This window comes from Octodon degus, unplaced genomic scaffold (genome assembly GCF_000260255.1).
Source record: "Octodon degus isolate 3935 unplaced genomic scaffold, OctDeg1.0 scaffold00121, whole genome shotgun sequence".
NCBI classification, from domain to species: domain Eukaryota; kingdom Metazoa; phylum Chordata; class Mammalia; order Rodentia; family Octodontidae; genus Octodon; species Octodon degus.
Window position 1 is genome coordinate 3,905,916 of NW_004524697.1, and position 18,781 is coordinate 3,924,696.

An 18,781-nucleotide genomic window follows, 5' to 3' on the forward strand; every position below is an offset into this window, starting at 1 on the left:
GGCTGCAGAGATAGCTCAGCACTCTAAGCACCTGCCTGGCATGCACAAGGACCCGAGTTCAATCCCTGGTACCATGTGCCACATCACTCCTGGTACCCCAGGTGGGCCGTGCTAGCCACTGAAACTGGGCATGGTGGTGCATGCCTTATAATCCCAGCGCTAGGGAGGTGAGACAGGAGGATCACTGTGAGTCTGAGCTGCACAGCAACAACCTATACCAAACAAATAAACAAATGATTTTTTAAAAAAGCATTCTGGCTTAGGTAAATGAGCTTCGGGCAGAATCCCCTGCTGAATTCCAGCTGTTCTATTTGTGCAGTACCACTCTTCTTTGTGGCACTGGGCCTCAAAGCTTTGGGTTTACCTTTGATTCCTCCTTCTACTCAATAACCTGCTAAGGCCTGATGTTTATAACTGTTCTGTTCTCTTAATTGGGTTTCCTTCTTTTCTCATTCTGTAACCTCCACCCCAGTACCACTAACCCTGTAACAAGTCTCCACTCCAACCCACTCAGTCTCAGAGTCTTAAAGGCCTCTTTCTCCACCTCCAGTGTAGGCTTTATGCACAGCACTACCACCTTTGTCTCTGCACACTTCTGACTCATGCACACCCTGGCACTTGTGCACATCTTGTGCCCGGGAACACTCTTCCTAGGAACGCGCTGCTCATTCCTTAGATCCCCTCGTATCACCTCCCTGAATCCTTCTTCAAATGGCACGACCTCTCTCTCTTTTAAACCACACCATTTTGGTCACACTCTCCTATCTGCCTTATACAATATCATTTTTTCTCTCCTCCCCAGGAGTGGATGGTGAGACTCCTGAAAGCAAAGGTTGTATTTTCTTTTGTTTTTAAGAACATTTTTGGAAGTAATTAATTTGGTACAGGGTCTTGCTACACAGCTTGGACTCAAAGTGTTCCTCCTGTCTTAGCCTCCCCAGCACTGGGATTACAGGCATGCGCCACCACACCCGGTTCCGGGGGCTGGCACGGTGCACCTAGTGTTCTGGGGTTGGCATGGCATGCGGTACCAGGCAGGGATTAAACCCAGGTTCTTACACTTGCCAGGCAGGCACTCAGATCACCAAGCCATCTCCCCAGCTCAAAGATTGTATTTTCTTATTGTTACATCTCCCGCCAGGCTAGCACAGTCCCCTGTGCAAATTGAAAATACTCAGTTTAATACCTGTTGAACTATAACGAAAATCACATACATTTTTAAAACTAAAAAATAACATGTGAAAGCAGATAAAGTTGTTCTTAGCTCAAGTTTTTAATAAAGAAGTAGGCTTCCAGTTTCCTCAAAGCACTGTTACTTTTAATAAGCAATCAACAACCAGTAAATTACTCAGCCAGTGAATGTGATTCAAAGCTACCACACACACAGATATGAGTCACTTTGGCAGCTGAGCAGTGCTTTCCCACTTCAGGGTAGAGAACCTTCATCTGAGATGACCTCAGAACAAATGTGCTAACCACGGTGCCGGATGCCACAGCTGGACCAACACCCTGAAGTCTGGTTGCTAAACCTTGCACGTGGCTCATTTATGCGGCTGACGACGCAAGAGAACCAAGCTGTGCAGACTGTATAAAGCTGCAGAACCCAGGCATGGTAGCACACGCCTATAATCCCAGCACTTGGGAGACTGAGGCAAGAGGATCTCTACAAGTTCAAGGCCAGCCTGGTCTCCAAAGTGGACTCAGGGCCAGCCTGAATTGCACAGTGAAACCTTATCTCAAAAAGTCAAATCACTCACTCACTCACTCTCCCAAGGGAGGCTGTATGCATGAAATTAGAATGTATGGTATGCTTTTGATACGCAGCTGGCAAAAGCAGAAAACCTGGAGAGCTATTCATTTATGGAATTTTAGAGAAAATTTGTGAGATTGCTCTTATTCTAATTAATGAAAATACTTAAAATTATTATTCTGGATGCAGTGTGGTGCAAACCTATAATCCCAGGACTCTGGTATGCTGACAGGAGCACTACTAATTCAATCCCAGCCTGGGCAATTTAGCAACTTAGTAAGACTGTCTCAAGGGGAACAAAAATGGCTGGGGAGGTTGCTCAGGGAGAAGGTGCTGCATTCAGTCCTCAATATCACACACACCAAAACAAACAAGCAAGCAAAATCAAAACACTTCTTGTTATGCTCTACATTGAATTTTTAAATTTCACTTTACTTTTTTGAGACAGGGTCTTACTAAGTTGCTGAGGCTGGCCTTGAACTCACAATTGCCCTGTCTTGACCTCTTGAATAGCTATCATTATAGACTGATACCACTGTAACTGGCTTACAGGGAATTTTTTAAGTATCCAAAGGGAATGAAGCTTATTTTGCTTTTTTAAAAGTGTGAAAAACACTTCAGCTTTTCCAAGACTTTTGAGTTCTTTGAAGATTTTCTTTCTTGCTTTCTATGCTGGGGATCAAACCCAGGGCCTGGAATGTGCTTTACCACTGGGCTACATCTTCAACCCTTGAAATATTTTTTAAAAGAGAGAGTTGTAAAACAAATAGAGAATTTCAAAGAAAGGTATGAGACCATGTGCTGAGATAGTCTGGGATACTTTTATTTAATTGGAGACATGGTACTTACAGGAGTTATGCTGAGAAAGACACAACTTCCATTTGTAGGTAACGCACCAGAGCAAAGCATATGGGAAACAACTGGCCTATGAAAGGCATGAAAGAAGGGAGAGAAGGTAGAAGGAGAAAAGAAAAAAAAAAAAGAAATGAAAGGAGGGGAAAACAAGAGAAAGAAGGAAAGGAAGAAGGCAGGGGAGAAACTGCAGGACTACAAGGAGGGCGCACAAACAGGAGGCTTGGATGGCAACTGGTGTGAAAAGTTTGAAGAGACATGAAAGCTTTTCCACCACAGAAGCTACAAGTAGAAACAAGATGAACATACAAGGCATTATGTGACATTTAAGTCTCTCAAAAAGCAATAGAGCATATCAAAGTTAAATAGTAACTGAAGATATTTAAATGTTGACAATAAAGAACTGAAGGGAGTCAGTAATACTGGAGTTGCTATGCAAGACGTTTGATGTACTGTCACCTAGTGCGGATGCCAATCCTGAGAGTATGGCTATTATTGTTATTTTTCCAGTTCAAGGACCAGGTAACTGAGGCTACCGAACAGAAGTAACAGGTCAAAGATCTCTCAGCAGGTAAAGGAACCAGAAGCTCAACCCTGGTGTCGGAGACCAGAGGTGAACTGAGGCCTAATTGGCCTCTTCTGTGAGCACAAAGGAGCAAGGACACACACAGGGATGATCCATATTGCAGGTTCCAGGGAAAGTTGACACAGCTGAGACTTAAGTTGTCTGCCTAAGCGTGCATAAAAGGATAAAATAAGACATGTGAATGTTGTGTTACTTTAATTGCTGGTACTCTTGTCTAAGTGAGTAAGAGGAGGAGGAGCTGGAGGCTTGGGACTCCTCTGCTGACCTAAGGCAAGTGTTCCCTGGCTGCCCGGCTGGCTTCCTGACTGCCCAGCTGCCCGGCTGGCTGCCCAGCTTCCTGGCTGCCCATATGTTAAACTAACTTTATCTCTTTGTCTTTCAGCCTCATTTGTACCTGGGATCAGGGAACAAACTAGGAGCGAACTAGGTCCCAGCAAGTGGTATCCTGGGTGGGGAAAGCTAGAGGGTGGCTGGTTCCTCCACAGGTGGCACCTGGGGCAGGAACCTGGGACCTGGGACAAGGCCAGTCTGCTGCACATTGGCAGTCTTCACACACACACACACACACACACACACACATTCCTTCACCAACCAACACTACTACTGAGCTATGTGTCAGTTGTTACTGGGAGTGCCCAGTAAGGAAAACAGATATAGTCCTTAACTTTATGAGTTCATCACCCAATGAGAAAAGCAGTCAGTACCCAATTAAATAAACCAGTATCTCAGTATAAAGTTTAATATATATGATGAACAAAATGGCCAGAATAGTAACTGAAAATACCGTGGGACACTACTAGGTGAGCATGGTTAGTGAGACCCAGCTGAGAAGAAAGGGTTGGAAAGAGTCAGCAGTAAGAACAGCATCCACAGAGGAGGGACGCAGACTTGAAACAGACACCACAGCCAGGATGCCCCGGGCAACCAGCACAGCAGCGAAGGGAGGGCTGCAGGGAACGCTTGCCATGCTGGGTCACAGTGCAGGGGCTGCTGCTGCAGCTTAGGAGTCTGGGCTTTAAGTGCATTGGGAAGACACAGAAGGGTTTTAGACCACATTTGCGCTTCTAAAGGATCACCCTACTCTCTGTATGAACATATAACAGGAAGTAGGCGGCAAGAACAGTAAGTGGAAAGACCAAGAAAGAAAGTTTTGGAGGCTTCGGTGCTTACTCAGACAGAGGTGGTCGCCGTGGAGATACACGAAATGGAACTCAGAAGGGATCTGAGATAAATTTTGGTGGCAGAAAGCAGAAACCCTGCTGAACAACTGGATATGACAGTGGCAGAAAAGGAGGGGCAGGGGTGTCCCTGAGTCCTCTACCCAGCTCTAAGTCTTGTACACCATTTCACGTTCATAGTGCATTTCTTATAATGCAAACTTAAGCTACATTTATACTGCTGTTGGAAATGACGTACAGTTTGCTAAGTAGCTCACATGCTGAAATCTCCATCTGCACACTGCTAAGCAACCTCCCACTGGGACACCTGCTCTGAGGCACACTGTTGATACCTTAGATGCGATGCAGCAGAAAGAGGGTCTTCACCCCAAACCACCCACAGGTGAATTGCAGCTCTGGCGGTTTTCTAGGTCTCTACCAAGAAGTCACAAGTCTGAGCCTCGGACTCTACATACACAGGAAAAGATTCTCTCGCAATTCCATTGGGAGGATTCAATAATTTATAGTAAATCACAGAATGCAAAAGGTAGTAAATAAGTGGTAGCCTCTTGCTCTACTTTGTCCCCTTCCCTTTTCTTTCCTTCTCTTCCCTTCCTTCTCATTACAGTGACATGAAAGCCATCAGTTCACAAGTGTCTAAGAGAATACAGAGCACTCTGCACAGAGTATATGACTGCCATTTTAATGTAAGTAAGACACACTTTAGATTTGAGTCCTAATGGATACTCACATGCAGTTATATTTAATATATAAATTCTAACTGTAGTAACCACTGCCAGATAAAATATACATCATTCAGTTTAAGCATAGCATATTCAGTTCCACATAAATAACAACAACAAAAAAAACTATATGAACAATATATTCCACACAATATTTAAGGCATAGTTATACTAAATTTTTTTCACTATCTTAAGTTCAAATTTAATCAGGTGCCTTGGTTTTTATTTACTAAATCTGGCACCTTTATGAGTAGGCAAGCTTGTACTAGGAATACATTATTCCCAGATTTTTCCTTCACAGCCCTGTGAGAAGCTAACTCTTCACTGTGTAAGCTATCACATCTCCCATCCTCAGGATACTATACTTCCGTTACTACTCTATGAAGTGACTTTAGCCCTCCTGTCTCACTCACACCAGTAAACCAAGGCCCAATCTATAGAGTGGCACCATATCAGACATGGAATTCCACTCAGTGGTCACCAAGAATGCTGGCGCGTGCATGCAGGTGTGCTTGTGGGTGAGTATGTGGGTGTGTGCCCTTGAGGGGTCACACTTTTCAAAAGATTATGCTAACAGTATATCACTAGGAATACATCTGGGAAATTTTCTAGTAGTGGTGAATTAAATTTGCGTCTATTTTAATGCAAGTTATTTAAATTCTACAGAGGTAGAATCAGTTACTGAATAAACCGAAAGAGAAAAGCTTTGAGTTCACTCAGTAATCACGAAAGTTAAAGATTTGTGAATCTTTCATTAAAATCAGACAAGATGTAAAGAATGGGAAAGTGGAGACTACAGTTTTATCTGTCTCCAGGTTCCTTTTGAGCATTCTCAAGTTTTTCAATTTCTGGGTTCAGTACTAAGAAAAACATAAAGGAAACGTAGGCACAGCTACTCCTATGAAACACCCAGAGCACTGTTTACGACAGTACTTGCTCCTGCACAACAGCAAGACAAAGAACGTGCTTGCTCTGGAATAAAAGTGAGTACACTGAGGAAGTCCTAAACAACTGTCCATTGAACGAAGCAAAACATTTACTAGTGCAGCTTACTTGCACTCTAGTACAAGTTCATTGTCTCACTGTGCCCTGGAAAGAAAAAAATATCTCATAGACTGATGCTAGTCTGTGGACCACACTTTGTTTGGGTAGCATCCATGGATGCAGAAAACTCCAGAACTTTACACAATGTACCTTCAATATGATGGGGGAAATGGAGGGCCCCCCTTTTTCTGACCATTTTGTCAGCCAAAGGTCCTTCAATTTCACTGAAATAAAGGCATAAATGTTTTCTCCATTCCTATAAGTCTCATTAAATTTAAGTACATATCTAAACAGTAGTTGCCCCAGTTTTAGAAAGAAGAGGAAGTGCGCTTACTCTTCTTGTCGTAAGTCATTGACGCTGCGGTCCAGTGAGATCATGTCACTTGCCACCATGTTAAATCCAAATTCCTTAATGCTGGCTTGAACTGCATGTTTGAATTCTGATCCCAAAACCAATGGCTTGGCTTTCTCTCCAGGGCCGCCAACCACTCCTTGAGGTTCAGGTTCTTTGGGTTCAAAGTTACCGAGGATCCCGGGGCGTAGCACAGGATCATGGTAGGTGAACGTCTGAGGCTTAAATGTGAGATATTGCCTCTGTATTATGTCTTTTTGGGAATCTCCGCCAGCATGGTGTTCCTGTTCATTTTTGGCCTTGTTTTTTCTTCTAATAGACTCTAAGTCCACTTCTACTCCTTCCACATGAGGCCATGGCACCACAGGTTTGAATCTGTCATCCCCGGGAGCTAGTCCATTGCCTCCTCGGTTAGGCATGGGGTTATTGACATCTCTGTCTTCCTATACAAAAGGGAGGGGGATATACAGTAAGTACACAAAGGTAGACCACCACAGCAGAGTTTATGATATAAACATTCATGTGTGTTAAAAAGCTGAGGCCAAATAAAACAGTTAACAATGTGAAATACAAGCAGGTCATCCATTAGGAGTTCTTATTAGAAGATGTATTTCAGGATGGAATGGAAGGAAATACCAAAACAATAAGCATTTCTTCATCTTACTATTCCAAAATATATGGATACCTTTTTAACTTATCTTTATAAATGTAACTCTCTATCAAAGACCTCCAAATGATATATATTAAAGAGTTAGAGCAATGAGCTTCTAGGATACTTGATTAAAACACTTAATAGATCACGTTGTTGTATGACAAATAAGACTTTTAGTCAGCTATGCAGCTGTACAATGTGACACTGGATAAATATCATCATAATTTTTGTGCCCCAAATGGAAGAGGGACAGCATGGGAATATTCACTCAAGAAGCCAAGTTCAGCACTCGCTCGCTCTCTCTCACTCTCGCTCTCTCTCTCTCTCCAAGGTCTTGCTATGTAGTCCAGGCTGGCCTTGAACTCACAACAATCCTCCTTGCTCAGCCTTCTGAGTGCTGGGATCACAGGGATGTCCCACTACACTCAGCTTCAATTCAGTGTTTTCTATTCATTGAGAATTTAGCTGAATTCAAAATTATGTAAAACTGTAATAGGTATAACCAATCAGTTTGGGTTTTTAAACAATACCTAGTTTAAAATCTAATACCTAGTTTGTCCCACCTGAGGGTAGCACAAGTAAAAACAGATTCTGTATATGTGGATATTCAGTAAAGGGTACCCATCTCTAAATTTGGGCCCTTTTCATTACTTATGGAGAACATTCCATCAGAAATCCTGAGTGCTTTTACTTCTGATATATAGTATATTTACTTTTTGCTAACCAGTACCATTCCTTTCATAAAGCAGTATTTCTCTATATTAGCATCAATTCAATGAATTTTTAAAAATATTGATGTCTCTGTGTTAACTGGTCTGGGCATTTGAATTTTCTAAAAGTATTTCAGGTCAATATTGATGTCTCTGTGTTAACTGGTCTGGGCATTTGAATTTTCTAAAAGTATTTCAGGTCACTGTAGGCATCTAAGCCTGAGCACCACTAGCATAGAAGGAGCGCTGCTGCCTCTAATTAGATGTGGGAGCTATGACTTTCCAAGCTGGAGAAGAGGTAAGGAGAGCTGAGGAGAAGTGAAAATTAGACTAACAGGTCGGCAACTCGTGCCACGCTAAGATTATGATTCCTTAACAGGCTAGTAACAGAATTAGCACCATCTGACCACCACTTTTATACTATGGTCTATCTAGGAAAGTAAAGCTTAAAACTTTTAAAGAATACAGAAGTAAAGCCTTAAATATGTCATCTACTAGTACTTTATTTAGAGACAAAGTCTCTATAGTAAGTTATTTCAGAAGTGAATTTAGTGAGTATGGCTAAGAACTGATTTTAGAGAACTCAAAAATAAATTTTGACAAATTATTTATTTCAATGATATAAGCATATAATACAAAATTCGAAAGATCCAAACCCCGTGCAATGTAAAGCAAGCTTTCCTGTTTTCTCTTCTGTGGAGCCAATTATATTAATCAATTTTTTTTTTCTTTTCAAAGTTTTGTTGATAAACAGATAGCAATGAGACAGTTTCAAATCAAATCGAAAGTACAGTTTCAACAAATAATACACTGCATATATTCTTCTTAGTGGTTAATTGCTGTACAAGATGCGGACTTGTGATCCTACTTACAAACACCATTAGAACAAATCATTCTATTCATTAAGAGAATGCAACTATTTATCTATCCCAACCACTTTGAATACACAGATACAAAATGGACATTCATAGTTATATCCCAATTTTTTTAAGTTCCATTGTTGAATATTATAGGTGTGTAAACTCAGCAAAATATTCTAAAAGAGTCCAGTAGCCCATAATAACATTGGGTCTTCTGTTTAACTGGCAATGTCAGAAATTATTGACCTGAGTCCCCCACAGCTCAACATAACAACATGGCTTTACTTCCTATATTTTGTCTTCATACTTTTCTACTGGATGGTTAAGACCAAGGTAAAGCAGGACCTGTGCAACAAGAGTTGTAGTTTTTTGGTCTGAGAAGGTCAGTGAAATGCCCTCAGGATTTATTCTGAGATCCTGTACCTCAGATTGTAGAACCTTTGTCAGTGTCAGCCATGTGGATGAGTCACGGCCAATGCTTGGCCAATGTGCTCTCTGTGAAAGCCTGAGAGAGTGTCTTCTCCCCATGATGTAGGCACACTCTACATCATCGATCACTTTCCTCTTCGGCCCCATAATCTTCTTGATCAGAAAATTTGGGACATTACCGAGGCACATGATGTTACAGTACAAGTTCTCATATGTCCTGAGTCTTATTTAATCAATTTTTTAAGTCTTTCTATAAATGTTAGGTGTGTACATACAAAAACACGTGTATATATGGGACAGATTATTAAATTAATTATTAAGAAGCAAAGTCATTAAGATGGTACAACTGTTTCAAAGACAAATCCAAAGAACAGACAAACTAACATCAAGGATATTAATTTACAAACAGATGTTAAATTAGTCAATACCTACAGGGTAATAATAAAATCATTTTACCAAATAAAACTTCATTTGCATTACTAACAGTTTTCTATATTTTATGTGATTATAAAATAGCACACAGTTAATGAAAGTGTACAAATCCCTGGAAAGTTGGGTCAGACAATATACCCAATGGGGGGCATTTCAAGATTCGATACGATTTTCCCCTATCCCACAACACTGTAAGATGCAACATGGCCTGATCACACAATTGTGAAGCCTTTCTTCAGCCACCTGCCTGAAGTAGGGCTTCTAGATCAGGCCCCTGTCTGTCACACCTGAGTAGGCAAAGGCTTGTTTTGAGTCTAACCTATGAGCCCTTCTAAGGGTCAAAGTAGAAAGTTATCTTGCCAGAAATCTTACATTCACAGGGGACTAAAGGTTTTCTTGGGAAATAACTACTATAAAAAAATGTACTCAGCATTGCAACTGCAGAGAGGTTCGGAAGATACAAAGTGTTTGTTTTTCCCATTTGTCTCCTGGCTCTTCCTCAGATTGTACTTAATATGAAAATGCTGCAAGTGAATTAAAAAAATCAAGATACTGGCCCTAAGTTGCTAAGGCTGAGCTGCACACAGCACACAAAGAAGAAAAGTCATTTCTCCTAATTTTGGGTTTTCCCCTATCGGCTGCAGGGAGCTGGTACACATGGAGGTAAAAGATGAGGGGTAAAGTAGTGTCACTGAATACCTAAGACTACTGTTATGTTTTGTGTCTAGGTGTCAGCCCAAAGCCTCATGCAGTCATGGGGCAGCTTCTACAGTTTGTGACTAATTCATGATCCAAAGCTGGGATTGTGAGTGTGAGTGCTGCTGGGATTGGGTGTGAGCACTGCACCTGCCCTGGGCTGACAGCCTGAAGGCAATACAGGGAAAGGAGAGGCTGCTACCACTGCTTCTTCTTTTGCTCTTCGCTGTTTTCCACTGCCATGAACTGCTGCTCTCTGCCATGTGCCGCTCTGTCTTGAAGCCAGCAGAGTATGGCCTAAAACTCCACAAACTGTGAGCTAAATACACCTTTCCTTCCTTCATGTTGGGTGTCAGATATTTTGTCCCAGTGAGAGAAAAGGAATGAGACAAGTAGTTTCAATAGGTCATCAGACATCAACATTCACAGTCATCACAGCCACTAGATTATCCAGCGTTCCACACCAGAGCAAAATGCTATTAGAACCATACGGATATAACAGTGCATGAAATCAGCTACCTGTACATGCTCTCCTTTACACTGGCCTATACTAATATAAAAATTGCAGACTTAAATACTTCTCAAAGTTTTAATGAATGCAAGTGCCATGCATATCCTCTGCTAGAAGTTGTTTTGATCTTTTTTATGACTGAATGATTCTTTGTCCAACCTCAATCAGTTGGTGTTCTTAGGAGTCTATGAGAATTCTATTTGTTATTCCATCACATTCTAAGTTACTTCATTTTCTTCAAAGCGCATCCATTTCCCAATCCATACCACATTTCTAATCTTCAGACCTCTGAGTCAATGGTTTCCTGAATAGTTCTAGTATGTCTCTCTGGCACCTAAATGTAACACACCTGAAAGTGAACCTATGACTAACTCACCTTATATCATCTGATTTATTGTCTTCCTTACTTCAGGGACAGGAGCTACCATCCACTCTACTGATCCAGCCAAATCCCATGTTTATCTTCAGTTCTTGTTCTGCCTGCCCTACTCACTGTCAGTAGAAATCAGTCATGAATTCCTGTCAATTCAGTCACCTGGGCAGCCTGAATTAGACCGCTTCCATTATCGTCAATGTCACTGCCTTAACTTTGGGCCACTCTTATCTCTAAACAGAATTACTACAATTACCATAATGATGATAACTGTAAACAGTATGTTCTAAATGCTTCATGTACTTTAACTTATTTCATCCCATAAATTAGGTACTATGATCATCATACAGACCGAAAATCTGACAGAGAAGTTACCTAAGGTCAGACGCAGTACATAATAAGAGTTAAGATCTGAATCCAGATCAGATTGCAAGTGCTGGAGAGACAGCCCTTGGTGGAGTGCTTGTTCATCACTGAACCTAGACAGGTGGCCCATGTGTTCCTGCTCTTAGCCACTATACCTGAGTGCTTCTCATCCTAATGGGCACATTTGCCATTTTCATTTTTCTACAGCTGTGGGAATTCTCCCAAATTAAAATATGTGCATTAACTTTCCCTGCTCACAACATTCCACCAGCAGCCCACTGCCTGCAGGACAGTTTATGTGCCCTACAAGGTGCACCATGATTTCATGCTCAGCCTGAGTTTCTGCACTGTCTCCACTGTGAATCAAGACAGCAAGGGTCAACTAATTTGAAGAGGACTAAGTGTTGAACAATTCTGGCTTCGCAGCCCTCAAGATCTCTGCTGCAATTATTTAAGTTGCCACTGTAGTAGGACATCAGCCGTAGACAATACACAAATGAACAAATATGGCAATGTTCAATAAAACAGACAGGTGATGGGCTAGATTTGGCCTCCATCCCCTGCACTGGCCCTTAAGTCTTGTGAAGTTGAGTCTACCACAGGCACCACTCTATTCTCAATGCTCTTCCTGGAAGGCAATTTCTCAGCAAATATTTATTGAATATATGAATGAGTCTAACATTTCTGCTTGGTGGTAAGGAAAAGACAGACAACAGAGAATATGCAATGAGAGACAGGGACTTATATCAGATCCTTATTGGTAATATCCAAGAATTCACCAGAACATAACTATTCTCTGCATGATATTTTATTTGAAGTAATATATATAATAGCACCAGAAAAATTGATTTTTTTTCATTCAAAGCCAGTATGCCATTAAATCTGAAGGCAGAATCAAATACTAGAACTATGTCTAACCCTAAGTCAGTTAAGAATAATCATTTCAAATCTTAATGTGATGTGATTCAAAGAATGACTATCAAGTATACTTAACTTCCCAGAAGGAAAACCTCACACTCCTTCCTGTGTGAATGAGAATTAGTAAATGCTTCTGTGACTCACAGGCACTATGATACTTTCATAAGCAACTGCTGATTTACTGTACAGCCAAAATCAATGAATCACAGCTGAATAGAAATGGAAAGGAGAATCGGTAGAGAACTTTCCAAGATCATCATGTTCAGAAAAGCAGAAACAGACAGAAAATACAATCGCATACCATCAGATGGTCAGACCAGCCACCAGCTACCTTACAACAGAACACCCTCTACCCACATTCCCAAATCCTACTAACGTGTGCTGCTGGCCCAAGATGTCCATGCCTTGGCAGAAATTGTATGAATCTAGAAGGATTTGGGAAAGCTACTTAGAGCACATGGCAGGGATCTAGGCATGTTGGGACTTGGATTAGGAAGACCCTAGAAAACTACATTCATGATGAGCTTTTGCAGTTACATGATTTCTTAAGAATTACAACTTGAGAATGGCTACCGTTGACCATGCGCACACTATTTATCATTTTTCATGTGCCACCAAATTTAAAAGTATAACATGATAAATTTCATTCTTTGATTTTAAACACTTCCTACCAAAAACAGCTTTAGTGAGAAAACCTTATCCTTGTCTTTTTCTGGCTGTACTTGACTCATCTAGGAGATGAAGACACACGCACAAAGAGCAGAGAAGGTGGCTGTTAAAGCGAAGCAGACACTGCAAGTCCAGGGGATTCGGGTGCACACCCGGCAGGTGCTCCTCAGTTCTCACCAACATGCAGTGGGATGGGGCGGGACCGTGGGGGGCTCAGGCCTCTGTATTCTTTCCTCTCTCCACCTAGCCACAGCCAGATTGCGTGCTGATGGAGGACCTTCGAGTCCTGCTTCTTTCAGAGCACTGAATGAGAACTGACTGTGCCAGTGGCCATCCTGGGAGGAGAAGCATCAAGAAATCTGTGCTTAATCAGAGCTTACGATATAGCAGAGGTTGAACAGATACCTTACAGGTCCGTGGATATCTACATGGTCAGCCCTCACAGGTGAAGATATAATCTCCAAAAGCATATTTTTAAAACTCTTAAAGTAAGGCATTTAAGGCTACTTTCCAGTAGCAATGCCACTGTTAGTAACAAGCGCAGAATTGAAAAAAGGGAAGAATGTATTTTTAGACAGGTAAACTTATATAAACAGAAAACTTCCATTAAACTCTGGATATGGATTTATAAGTGTGACATTGCTCTCATAAGAAAAATTACCTGCTGAAAGAAATAGATTCATGTAGGAGGACTAACTCCCAGGATAAGAAATATAACCAAGAATTAACAAAATAGAGAAAAGAGAACAGTTGACCCCAAAGCGACTGTTCCACCAAAAGAAATCTAGATTAGCAACTCTATCACTGTACACATGGTTTTGGCAGAATAACTGGGTTGAGTACTACACAGGACACTTGGAAGCAAACCCTTAGTACTGAGATGCTAAGACATTTGACTGCAGAGAAATGCCTATCTAAAACAGCTAATTGTTATTCTTTTTACTTTTTCTCTCAACACTTCTGATACATCATAGTAATCATACATACAAATGAATTTAATGATCCCTGGTCAAGACTTTACCAGGTTTTTACCAGGGCATTCCAGACCAATGACATGCCACTCCACATTAGCCACATAAGCAAAATACAAAACACAGTGTGTAGTACAGATCTATCCTGGGCTACAGTAAAGAAATTAACATCTTCCTAAAAAGCAGACTACATAAGTTTTGAACATTTAGTCATCTCAAGAAAAGGCAGCTTTCACTATACTTGCTATTACACAAGAACCTCCCAAGGGAGAAATCTCACAGCTGTGCAGTCAAACCACCCCTGAACTTCCACGCATGCGACTGGTGCCCTTAAAAGGGGCATCTATCTGCACTGACTAGGCAATTCTCTGAAGATCTTCATGAATAATCTGTTCAACTACAAGTGACATTAGGGCTTTGGATCTTTCTTCCAGTTTTAAAATAATTTATTCACTATCACTAGATTTCATTTTGTTACTCATTTGACTTAGTGGAAAAATTACCGTACTTAAAAATACTACAAATGCAATAGGAAAAAACTATTTTAACAACTATTTTAGTTATTAATGATAAACTCAAAGATTATCTAAAATTATCCACATTTTCTGATGTCTGATTCAAAATCCTTTCCAGATTCTTTCCTCCATAAAATAAATTCCCCTTTTAAGCAAAAAACAAAGCCAGCTACAGTAACGTCGGCCATTTCTGATCCATGCAAGGCTTCCTTAAACACTAGTAAATGACAAGAACTGGAAACTCAAAGTGAAAAGTTTTAATTTTTTTCTGCGTATTCAAGAATCATACAAGGGGGATGGGGAACTAGCTCAGGGCATAAGCGCTTGCCTGGTAAGCACAAGGTCCTGAGGTTGATCCCCAATACCAAGAGAAAAAAAAAATCTACAAGAAACCAAACAAGTTACTTCTCACCACTTTAGGCTGTAAGATTTATTGATACATCAGTTTCACATATTGGAGGTCTTTGGATAATAATTATCCACTCCTGTATTCCTAGTTCTAAACTAGCCAGTGTCCAATTTCCATGGTCATGTCTATTTCAAATAGATACCTTAGTTTTGTTTTTTTATTTGCTCACTTGTTTGCTTTTCATTTTTTATATATTTGGTACAGGGTTTTACTACACAACACGGAGTGGTAGTGATCCTCCTGTTTTCAGCCTCCCAAGCACTGGGATTATAGGTGTGCCAACACACCCAATCTCAATTGCTGTCTCTGTGTACCCTGAGGGCGGGGCCAGTATGGCAGGCCAGGGGATCGAACCCCCGGCCCCTGTGTCTGCCTAAGCAGGCGCTTTAATCCTCTGAGCTGTTTGGCTGGCCCTTACATATTTATTAGAAATTTAAAAATTTGCATTTTTAACACAAGTTAAAATTATATCTTAAAAAAGGAGGCATCACAAAAAAGTCTTCATATGAACCCAATTACCTCTAATGCTCAATTCTGTAAGCATGAAATTCCCACTAAGCATACAGTAGTAAAACCCAGCAATTTAAAACTCAGAGATCAGCTACTGGAAACCTCTCCGACCCTTCTCACAGTCCAGTGAATATGTCTAGCCCTCTCTTCCTACACTGCGTTAGCGTGTCTGTGTCTCACTCAGTCAGAGTGAGGGCTGTCTGCAGCAGAATACAGCACATTATTTACTGTGTATCCAAACACCTCATAAGGCAATAGATAGCTAGGGCGTGTCCGCTCATGCACTGAGTAACGAACCTCTGGCTGAAGATCTTCTATTATTACCACGCTGGAGGGTAATGTGACTTTGGACTTTATACTTGTCTTGGTTAAGCTAGCATTTCAGAAATCCAGTGAGATAACTGAAGACATTACTGCCCTGTGTATTTAAATTTTTTTTTTAATGTTTCTCCTGTAGATGCAGATAAATCATGTCTTCAAGTGAAAGTCTGGGCTTCATGGAAAATGCGTACTTTATTTAAACAGGACAAAGTAAATCTGCTGATGTCCGTCTTGATTCCTCAGGTCATTCAGCCTTCCCAATGATTTCTCATAAATTTGGTGTTTGTAACCAGTAAGTAATGGAATACAGATTCTAAACCAGATCAGAACAATATCTGATAATGCTCAAGGGGAAATAATTTAAAAGAAGAAATAGGCAGTTAAAGGACCAAGATACAGTTTACTTCTTGCAATAAGAAAATAACAAATGATAATTAATTTTTCTTTTACAAAAAATTTTATTCATAAGACTGTTTAATTGACCCAGAGCAAAGTTACTATCATAGACAACTAATCAAGAACTGTATAAAAATACATGAAATTTTACAATATTTATGAAATCAAAATAATTTTATCTTTCCGAGGCTTTATGAAAATTCATGCTGTAGCTTATGAAGTAAATTATGAATACTTATAAGTTTTAATAATCTTTATTTTGAATATTTAATATTCACTCTGCAGCTACTATGAACTGAATTTAAAGAGTCAAACATTAGCATTAAACAGGTGATCAATAAATAGCAGTACATTTCAAAGGTGATATAAAATTATTTGTTAAGTTTATACTGTAATTTCAGTGATAAGAATATATACTGTTAAGACGAGGCTATTACTATGCGTCACACCACGGCCACATAAAAGCCTGATCCCCTCAGGTAGTAAAAGATTACAATACTCCTTAGAAAGCATAAAGGCTACAGTGGACAGATTTTAACTTCCATGTCTGGCAACTAAACAATTCCTATATTTTAAAAAGAAAGCTCCTAAGCAGAATTTTCATTTTATAGATGACATTCAATAAGATACATAAAATAATTTAATGAAATTGTCAATACCTTAGAGTAACTTTTACCATGTGATTCTTACAAAATGCTCTAAAAATAAAGAAGTATTAGGAGTTACAAAAAAAGAAAAAGCAAAATGAGAACAAGATCATAAAAGCTGTAAAGATTTAAACACATGAATAATTTATGTATGATTATGCATGCACATGGGGAGAGGAAATATACATTTTTCAACTAAATGGCTTGGAAGATTAGAAAATAAGAAGTTAACTGCTAAATAGAACGTTCAAAAGAACAATCACAGCATTTCACCAGGTAGAAAAAGGAGAAACTACCTAAAAGCTGAACTGCTTGAAAATGAGGTCACATCTGTTCCTCTTCTCCCCACTTACATAATGCTTTGTAACTCCGTTCAGCTTATGTCAATCAAATGTTCTTACCTAAAAGAGCTTTTTTTACTCTTCCACATCAGCTTGAAGATATTTTGAGAGCACTCCCAATGTCAATCCCTGAGGGCCACACTGTTAACACTTTTTTTTTTAATTCATGGAAGTGCTTATTCAGTCCTGTCCTCTGCTGCTTGTAACCAACATAACACTGTATTTTGTAATTTAGTGTCTGCCAAAACTAAGCAGACAGTTCAATTCTTAATTCTCTTTAACATCTGGCAAATCCAGTGAAACCACATAATGATTTCCAATCTTCCTGAAAACCTGATAGAAAATGATGTCACCCACAGCATCATCAATAAGTCTTCCAATATTAAGGAACACATTGTACTGGGTGAACACAGAATGAAATCAGATGTGGCGTGTGTGTTGGAAGAGAATGTTTAATACCTTCCTGAAAGCCAAAGAGCAATGTCCTATTATCCCTCTAGGGGAGAAATTCAAGAACGTGTACTGCACGCCCACATGAAGTGTTTCCTCTAGTGCCTCCTGCTTTTTGCCCTGAAGCCTGGCTTTCATAACAGCTCATAAAAAATACTGCACTCACATGGGACTTTACAACACATATTTTGACTGGCATAAGATAATCTCTTGCAAATATGAAAAAAAATCACCCCAAGTAAGAAAATCCCTCAGTTTTCAGGAAGATAAATCATTCTGAAGCACAAACATTTCATTACCACACCTCTACTAGAAACCCTTTTAAAAATGGTGTTACCACGTACCATAATTACATGAAACAGAAGAAAATCTGAATGTAGACCATTAATACAATGAAAGTTTTGACATTTTACTCTTCAACTCTTAATAAGCCTGATCTCAAGTAGGAAGTTTATGCAGTGTGCTGTAGTTTATCATGAGTGTTATTTAGCATTGGGATTAGTATTTATATGCTTTATTAAAAGACAAAGAACTATCCTTTTAGTTATCTACATATTTTATCAAGTGCAGTGTATGCTAGGTGCTCTGTCTCTAAGGGGGGTCACAGCCTGGAAAAAGAGACGCAAGAAGACTGTAAGAGGCTTCATTTGTGTTTGCAAACAGCAGTGGTTCTCCTGCACACAGCTGGCCAGAGAGCTGATGGTTATAAGGAGGTGGGGACAGAAAGTGTGGCTCAGCCACCATGCTAGGTGGAGGCAAATGCACAAAAACAAAAGAACTTGAGGTGTTCCCAGACTCCAGATGGTCTGTTTAATAAGCTTAGGGAGCATCTGAGGAGGTGCAGCTGATCAGCCTCAAACTGTTGGCGCTCCAGAGGGCCGACAGGTGCAGCCTCCAGCCGCTTAGACCTGGAGCTAGGAGAGGGTATACTCCAGATTAAAGCTGGATTTCAGAATTAGTGTCCTGGGAGAGGGAGTCAATGGGAAGAAGAGCTAAGATGTTTTCAGAGATAAGAAAAAATATTAGAAAAAATAAGGGCCTGGGGATACAGCTCAGTGGTGTAAGCACCTGCCTGGCAAGCACAGGGTCCTGAGTTTGATCCCCAGAATCACAAAAAAAAA

At 40.2% G+C, this 18,781-nt stretch overlaps 1 protein-coding gene across 2 annotated transcripts in view; it reads right to left on the reverse strand.

The window, feature by feature from the left end:
- Window positions 1–18,781, reverse strand: part of Galnt7 (polypeptide N-acetylgalactosaminyltransferase 7) — a 171,458-nt gene that overhangs the window by 67,564 nt on the left and 85,113 nt on the right. For both annotated transcript variants that reach the window (XM_004640233.3, XM_004640234.3), the window contains exon 2: window positions 6,467–6,927. In XM_004640233.3, coding sequence (XP_004640290.1) covers window positions 6,467–6,927 — 461 coding nt within the window. The remainder of the gene's footprint in view (window positions 1–6,466; window positions 6,928–18,781) is intronic.